This window comes from Oppia nitens, unplaced genomic scaffold (assembly GCF_028296485.1).
Source record: "Oppia nitens isolate AA-2021 unplaced genomic scaffold, nextdenovo-longstitch-racon4-pilon3 scaffold2_pilon_pilon_pilon, whole genome shotgun sequence".
In the NCBI taxonomy this organism is placed as follows: Eukaryota; Metazoa; Arthropoda; class Arachnida; order Sarcoptiformes; family Oppiidae; genus Oppia; species Oppia nitens.
This window is the reverse complement of record NW_026533210.1, coordinates 6523793-6533312: the sequence shown is the minus strand read 5'-3', so window position 1 is coordinate 6533312 and position 9520 is coordinate 6523793. Positions and strand designations below refer to the sequence as shown.

The 9520-nt window shown below is 22.9% G+C and overlaps 2 protein-coding genes across 2 annotated transcripts; one reads left to right on the top strand and one right to left on the bottom strand.

The window, feature by feature from the left end:
- The first annotated feature begins 3741 nt into the window (after positions 1-3741).
- On the top strand, positions 3742-4804 carry LOC128956147 (uncharacterized). Its single transcript, XM_054301828.1, has 2 exons — positions 3742-3795; positions 4051-4804. Exon 2 carries the CDS (start codon positions 4060-4062, stop codon positions 4456-4458), a length of 399 nt encoding a protein of 132 aa, XP_054157803.1. The 5' UTR covers positions 3742-3795; positions 4051-4059; the 3' UTR covers positions 4459-4804.
- Positions 4805-6673: 1869 nt separating this feature from the next.
- On the bottom strand, positions 6674-7542 carry LOC128955918 (uncharacterized). The gene is made up of 3 exons (XM_054301597.1): positions 7250-7542; positions 6938-7093; positions 6674-6680 (listed from the first exon to the last, which is right to left on the bottom strand). Exons 1-3 carry the CDS (start codon positions 7510-7512, stop codon positions 6674-6676), a joined length of 426 nt encoding a protein of 141 aa, XP_054157572.1. The 5' UTR covers positions 7513-7542.
- Between the last annotated feature and the right edge of the window lie 1978 nt (positions 7543-9520).

The window sequence follows — 9520 nt, the reverse complement described above, 5'->3', positions numbered from 1 at the left end:
TTATTTATAATTTAAATTCAGCAAAACGATGGCCTATCGGATAAAACATTAGCACTAAAATAGTGGTCGGCAAATGTTTTGACTAAAAAGTAAAATTCCTGTATTTTTGTCTAAATTGTGAAAATTACTAAAATGTTATGAATAATAAAATAAAATAAGTTTTAAAAATTTGTAAAATTAAAACCTATGAAATATATTGTAAAAAAGTTTATTAACAATAATTATTAAAAGTTCTAATTTAAATACCATAGTTATAATAAATATACCTTAATCAAATTTGTTGTTGACTTTAATATTTTGCTAAAAAAATATTTGTAACAAAATATCTAAAACAGGATAAGATAGTTGTCTATTGTTATAAATATTTATTTAATCAATATAATCCATATAAATATACTAATAGTGATACTAAAAATTTTATAAATGTTTTTATCAAGGTTAAGTAAGAGGGGTAAGACCAAAATACCCCCAAAGATCGAGATTTTTGGATTTTACCCCCAGACTTTTTTTCATCAAATGGGAAAAATTGTCGCTTAAAAACGAGGAGAAATGACCCCCTTAGTATTTTTTTGAAGTTTATGAAAATTTTAATTTTAATTATACTATTTTATTTAATGTTTTTATGTTTTTAAAATATATATGAATCTAATTATTGATTAAAAATAAGTAAAATAGTTAAAATAACGTTAAAACTCATCTAAAAATAACATTAATTTAATTAAAATATTAAACTAAAAAATTAAAAATTCCTTATTTGTTGAAAAGAGTAATCATATTAAAATTAAAATAGAAGCTTAAGATAGTTTAAGAAGTTAGTAAAACAATAAATACTTATATTTTATAGTTTTTATTAATAATTTTTAAAATTTTAAAATTTTTTTTTAAAAATTCAATTTTATAATTAATATAACTAAAACTTGAATTAACTAATTAGTTATCAATCAATATTTGTATAAAAATAACATTTAAAAAATAAAATAGTACTAAATCATATATGATTTTTAAATAAAACATTAGCCTAACATTAATATCCAAAATATAATTGGCAATAAACATGAACATATAATATGCTAAACAAAAATTTTTATAAAAATATTAATAGAAACTTTATATTAATATATGATATATCTATATCTATTTTTTTGTAAATTATTATTATTTTTGAGTTAATTATTAGATTTAATTTTAATAACATATAATTTGTTTAGTTTATTATACAAATGACTAACTGTTAATAATTAAATTAAAACCAATGTTTATAAGTTACTAACAATTTACAATATTTAGCTAAAAGAAAATAATAATTAAGTTAATTTTTTGTTTAAATTAAATAGTAATAATTTTTTAGTTTTTTAAATACTTTTATTGAAAAATTTCTAGAAAATTTCTCTCTAATTACGTCACATAGACACAATGCATTTATTATATTTATATCATAACTAAAGTTAAATACAATATAATTTAATTATTGATTTTTATTGATTGCGAAAAGCATTAAAAATTTATTACAAAGGATGTCGTAATATTAATATTTATGAAAAATTATAATTATTTTATTGATAATATAATTAATGTTAAATTATATTGTATTAAGTTTTTTGACATTATTGTGAAATTATTTGCAATTATTGTAATAAATTAAACTAATATAAATAGGAGTGTAGACAAATAAAATATGATTTTATAAAATTTATTTTAAAAAGTAAGATATAAAAATGTTTAATTTGTTATTTAGATGGATTTCAATTTTGAGTACTAAATATAAAAAATTTGTGTGCGATAATAGCCATAACTTGAATACAATACCATTGTTTGAAAAATTTATGACCCAATACTTAATAGTTGCCCATGATTATGATGATTACATGATTAATAGGAAATGTGTGCACCGGCAGGTAGTGCTAATCTTAGCCAAAATTATTTTATTTTTAGTGGGCATACGATTTAGTCTATCGGCACTCTTCAATAAACAATATATGAAGGCCTGGATGAGTGATCCATTGTATATATTAGGCAATGGATCACTGTTTGCCATAATAACCGCCATATCGGCATTTGTAGTGCTATCCATTAGCGTAGTGGTTCAATACATGGAGTTTCATCATACAATACCAGCTGCTGAGCTCATGTATCAACTAAAACACAAACAACTAATGCTACCATTAAATCATATAAATAATGAAAAATTTACATTACGATTGAGTATAATGATTAAATATTTTATGGCACAAACATTTTGGTTGCTTTTCATATTAACCAATGGTTTCATGATGTGGGCCACAGTGGTTGCCTATCGGGACCCACAATCGGGATTCACACTACCGAGTTGCATGTTTTGGACCATATGCAACATAGTATGGACGGCACAGTTTTATGCTATGGCACCGGTATCTGTAATAGTATTTTACGCTATGGCTGCTTATCTTAAGTTTAAGTTTAGAGAAGTTTACTATTTATTAGACTATAATTTGAAAAAATCAAACTTTGCATTATTAGAGAAATCAATTGCTGATCACAACTATCTGACAAAGCTTACAGTCGGTATAAACAATAATAATAAGTTTATTATATTTGTAGTCTACTATTTCGGTACGCCAGCCATTGAAGCTTTGCTACACATAACCTATGCCGAGGATACTATACCTATGGCCCGATATCCAGTAGCCTTTATATTTGCACTATTGATTGGTGTGGTGTCGATGCTCAATTTGATGTGCACCTGGGTCACCAACAATGCTCATAAACCCTACAAATTAATGTATTCATATACTGCCAGACATAAGTTACCCCTTAGAAAACATTTGAAAATATTGTTATTTATTGAGCGTTTAAGTGGACCAGACATTGGTTTCTATTGTTATAATTTGTTTCCAATGAATAACTATGAGTTTTATCTTTATGTGGCCGGAGTTGTGTCCAATTATTTTCTTATAATTGGTTTTATTTAAGTTTTCAATTAAATTGAAAATAATAATACTTTTATTATAAATAATATCAATACGATTTTTTATAACTCACTTTTCTTATATTTTATTATTTAATAAGATATTATACACTATTTAGTTATGATAAACAGTATTTAATACAATTATTTATATAAATAATTAATTTGTTTATTAAAGTTTATCAATTATTAATTTTATTAATAATTAATTTCAATTACTAAATAACTTATATTAAAATGTCTCATACAATAACAATACATTTTTTTATTATATAATATTGTGTATTCACTAATTTAATAATTTTCGTCAATTTACATTATATTATGACATTTTAAAATTAACAAAAATATAAAATTAATATTATAATAATCATATTATACAGATAACAGAGTATTTATTATTGTATATAAAATCGATTAGTAAAATATTTTACAATATTATTGATTTTTAATAAATTTAATATACTTTAATAGATTAATTAACAATAATACTTAAACTTCAATTAAAATATAATTTTTAAAAATTAAAATCCGTATATAATCATATAATATTACAATTTTAAAAAAATATGTATGGATATAAAATTTATATTATAAATTATGTATAAATTATTTACTATAAAATTTAGTAATGAATATTACATCAAAAATTGCATCAATGTTTTATATAATGTATAATATATGTATAATATTACGGTATATTTACGTAATAAACTGTATAAGTGTATAGTAAATTGCTATTAGTATTACTATTAATAATACACTTATGATAACACATTTGTCATTTGATATCAAGTGTACAGTCATAGAGAGACAGTCTTGTATTTCACTAACTAAACAACTTTATTCAAGTATCTAATTTTATTACAATAAATATTATATAATATTGTCAATTCATAAATTTTCATATATTTATTTTTTTTAATTATCAACTTAAATGTATGTATGAATTAAATTTGAAATCAACAAAAATAATAATATTTAAATTAATATATTAATTATATAGTAAAAAGTATTTGATTATAGTATAATAGAATATATGAATATAAATTATGATAAACTAAATTGATTTTAACTTAATTATTATAATTAATTGTAACTTTAAGTTGACAGCAATGAACGCAGCGATAGTAGGCGGAGAAGTATTAGGGAAAGTATTATCAGATATTCTTCGAGATATCTCTGATAAGAAAGACAAAGAAGAAACGCAAACTATGATTGAAGTAAATCGGTTGAAGGAAATGCAACAAATGGAAAGACAACGGTTTTCAGACTTATATACAATGGCCGGACAACAGATCCACGACCAGAAAAAACATAATAAAAAAATGTATGACAACACCGTTGGATTGGTTAAGTTGGTTGTGGACGGACAGTCAGACACGCGTCGGCTTATGGCTAATCAATCGCAACAATACAGCGACGCACTCATACAGGTTGGCAAACAACACACACAATCACTGGAACTGATCCAAATTGATAATACTGGATGGAGACAATTGCATCTGGATTAATTGAAGTCACAACAACATGACCATAATGAAAATCGTCGGGTCATTACCAGTACCATACAGTTAATGCATGACGATTCAAAGCACCAGGCTCAGTTGCATCAGGCACAATTGGCTGCCATACGACAGGACCATAGTGAACAATTGGTACTAAACAATGACACCCTAAATGTCATCAAACAGGATCACATCAATCAAATTAAGTTGCACCTGGATACATTGGAAGTCATACAAAATACTAACCAAACCAATGCTGATTTACAAAGAAACTCCCAACAATTGATGAGACAGGAGCACCTGGATCAATTGAATTTAATACATAATGATCATCAACGTGAAAATCAGACACTCAAGCAATTTGTTTTTCTCCTAATAGCTGTTATTGTGTTAATGATTGCATTTAAATTTGCTTAAAATATTTCTATCATACTATAAAACATTTAACATAAAAATTTGATTAAAATCTATACTTAATTTGATATAAATGTATTATTAATATTTTTACATGCTAAATTTATTACTATTACGGTATATTAATAATGTATTACAATTATTATGAATTTAGTCTATACTGTAATGTAGAGTACAGTATATAAAGAAATTAAAATTACTGTTATAAATAAAATAAATATCTTTGCTGTTATTTTATATATCATTTTAATATTATAAAATATAAAGTTAAATATTAAGAAAAATTTATAATTTTATGTAATTTTGAATAAATTATTTTCTTATCAGTTAAAAGTTATGAATTTGTCATTGAATTTAATGTATTTAATCTCTTTTTTTGAGTTTTCTGATAATGCAATAATGCTGTGCTATTATTTCTAACTATTAAGTCTTAAATAAATAACATTTTTGAATTTATTATATATAGTTATGTTTAAAGTACAACAAATATGTATTTGACTTTAATACTGTAAATAAGTTTACCAAATTATTTGTAGTTGTAAAGAAAAATTATTGCATTATTAAAAATAAAATAATTGCAATTAACTGATTTTTACATAAACAGTTATATAATATTGTTATACTGTATTGTTGTAAATTATCTGTATTATCAAAAGTTGTAAAATTATTATACCTATTATTTTGGTAACCATTTTGATACTTATGATGAATATGTTAAATAATTATATAATAATCAATTACTAAAAACAAAGTTATAATAAAAGTATAAATTGTTAATGTTATTTTATTAATTATATAATATATGGTATATAAATTTTTAATTATTAATAATAATTAATAATAATAATAATATAATACAGTATATTAATAATACACTAAAGTTTATTATATTATAATTATTACATCTAAAGTGTGTGTTAAACAATGGGCAACAATAAGTCTAAAGAATTGGAGAGAAATAAACAAGAATTGGAGGAAAAAAACAGAGAATTGGTTAGAGTTATGAATAATCGCGACCAGGATTTCGGACAAATGATGAGAGCAGCCGCACAACAGTTCAATGGATTGATGGCTCACTGCAACCAACAGGATAGTCAAACCAAACAAATGGGTCAACTTATTCATGGCGGACAACAACAGCTTATGAATGTTCTACAGGACACTCAGCACCAGAATACTAGAGCACTGGTAGAACTGGGCCAACAACACGACCGATCCATAAAATCGATGAATGATATGCATACTACTTCAATGGACACCATTACATCTATATTGGAACAGTATAGCCAGGATCAGACTCAAGACAGACAATTAATTAGACGTACTGTTGATGTAATACAGGAACAATTCAACGTCAATGTGGCCCTATATGCCAGTTCATTAGATATGGTCAAAAAACAACAAACCGATTACATGAATCTGATTGTGGAGATAATGCAAATATTGAAAACTGACCATGCTAATGATGCAATATTGCAACAAAATGCACTACAAGTAATACGCCAGGACAATTTGACTAATGCACAGTTACATGAGCATACCATTAATGTACTAAAGGAACAGTGTGGCAATCATATGTCACAAATTGGACTGGCTCATTCAAATGAGTTAAAGGCATTATACAGTTTTATTGGTATACTCTCTGTATTGATTATATGTCTGATTGGTATTATTATAAAAATAAGTAAATAATAACATTTGTTGTCAAAATTAGTTATTTTATCTTTTTTTTAAATATGTTTATTCAATATACAATACAATTTTTAATTGCATATTTTTTGTGTGCAACTTTGCATCCAACTATTTTTTATTTACTATAAGTAATACAGTAAATTAAAAAAAATCATTTTATAATATCATATTATATATTAAATTATTGATTATATAATTATGTAAAATAAAATAATATATTGTAGTAAATAATATTATATATTCATTTACTGTAATTTTTACATATATATAATATTTAATATTTACAACAAATTATATATAATATATATTTTTATAAACTTATTAATTATATTTATTATTGTTATGAATATTTAAATTTCTTGAGAGATAATGTTTCCACAATTTTAGTGCCAAATCATTGTATTCTTTGGTAACAATTTTGCCCACCATTTCTGGTCCACAATTTTCGTGTGGATTTGGTGTACCAAACATGCATTTAGACGACCGTTTCGGTGAATATGTGTTATCATATTTACGGTGTTTATCTGGTTTTACACTTTTAGGTTATAAAATATAATAAATTATAATAAATTAAATATAATAAATTATAATAAATTAAATATAAATAATAATATAAATAATTAAATGTTTAGCTTACTATAATAACTTATAAATATATTTTTAATTAATAATATCAAAATAAAAAACTTACAAAAATTTGCTGACATTATCTCCCAAACCAACTGTACTTTTATATAGTTTGGTTGCACTCCAGGACCGGGAGATATCATCCCATAAGAGTTTCATGCCATGAGCGGCACTATCGGTGGACTCGCCATTTAAACCCAACAGTTTGGGCTCTGAATCTAATTGATGACCACTTATTATTAATACAATTGATGAGTAAATTAAACAAATAATACATGTATTAATCAATTGTGAATAACATATACACTTTGCAACAATAGTAGCCATTGGTTCTGTAATAAGTTTTTTATATAACAAAGTTGAATATCAGTTATCAGTCATATCAAACATACAAAAAACCAGTTCATGATATAAATAAGTAGTTTGAAATCAAATGTATTAATTAAATAAGTATATACTGTATCAAAGTTAAACAAAATATTGATATATTTTTTAAAACTTGAAAAACTATTTATAAACACATTTACTTTTCATAGTGAATAAAATTATAATATTTTTTAAGAAAAATCTAAATAAAATTTTTTTATTTTTAATAAAATTATTAGTTGTTTGCTTATTGAAAGTTAATATAAAAATAACTTTATTATAATAAAAATAAGAAAAAAATTCAAAAGTGTAATGACTGTGAAATATTTAATGATTAATATATTATATATAAAAAACCTGATTATATACTTAAAAACTCATATCAAGATTTATGACACTAATTTTCATCGGTTTTTTTCAAAATAATGTTAACTCAAATGAAACAAACGATTTTCAGATTTAGTAAATGACAATATTTTTTATTTAAAAATATCTATAATACTGATTATATAATAAACAATTAAACAATAAGGAAAAGTAAATATTTTGTAAGCATTAGTGCATAATATTTACATAAATTTTCCAATTAAACAAATTTTATAATATATTTTTTCTATTACATTCAATTGTTTTTTTTGAGTTAAATTTAAAAAAATACACTTGATTTATTTTTATAGCCCATAATAGAAACAATATTTAAAATATATTTAAAATGTTGTTAAATTTAAATATATAATATAATTATAAAGTTTATAGTATAAATTAATACTTAAAGTCTAAACTTTATACAACTATAAACTTTATACATTATAAACTGATTTTTATGATATCAAATTGCGTGCAACTGAAACTTGCACTATATTTGTTTTCACATCAAAAAATTATTTTCAAATCTATTTATAGTAATACAATTTATTCAATTTTTATGGTATGCCAAAGTTGCTAACTAATATTCAATTTAATAATATTATAATTTATAAGTCACAATCAATAATAATAATAATAGTATAATAAAACATATCAAAAAATAATTGTTATATAGGACTACTATTTTGAATAAAAATCAATTGTATAATTATTAGTATTATCTGGAGGACAAAAAACTCTAAAATATGTAATTTATTTCCAATTGAATTAATTAAAAAATACTTAGTTTTAACTAATCTAATTATAAAAATGAATGCATAATATATTAATAGTTGATTTTAGTTGTATATATATTATCTTAGATTTAGATAAATGACAGATTTGATTAATTAAATATACATATGTGAAGTAAAGTTATAAATATTGTATAAACCAAATGAATTAAATTTTGTTAATTTAATAATAAACAAATGATTATATATTATATATTAGATTTGTTAAGTTTACAATCAATAACAATAGTTGTTACAGTTGACTAATATTTGACCAAAAAAAACAAGTTTGAATATAACAAAGTTTTGCGCTAAACTAAAAATAAATTGATTGTAAATCAAAAGGTGGCGAAAGATATCACCAAAAAAAGTCAGAATCACATCTATTCTTAAGATAGTATCCATTGTCAGCCATAACAGTATTAAATGTCATCACTAGTCATATGAATTTCTAACTCATTTTAAAAGCTAAATAACAAATTATTATTTTTTTGAAAAATGAGTGAAAAATTATGTTTGTTTTTTGTAATGATTTTAGCATATAGTTATGCAAATGAAATTGGTAATTATTTTAGAGTAGAGTAACTAAAATTATTAATTTAAATAATTACTATATTTTATTTACTATTATGTTTAGTACCAAAACTTATGCCTTTTGTAAAACAAGTAGATCTAAAACACGGCTCATATTTTCAAATACTTTGTACAATACATGAGGGAAGTCCTCCACTTTTCTTCGAGTGGACAATCAATGGACAGACTGTTAAGTCGGGTCCGAATGTCAACTATAAGATCGATAACTCGCGTATGTTCTCAATGTTTGTGATGGA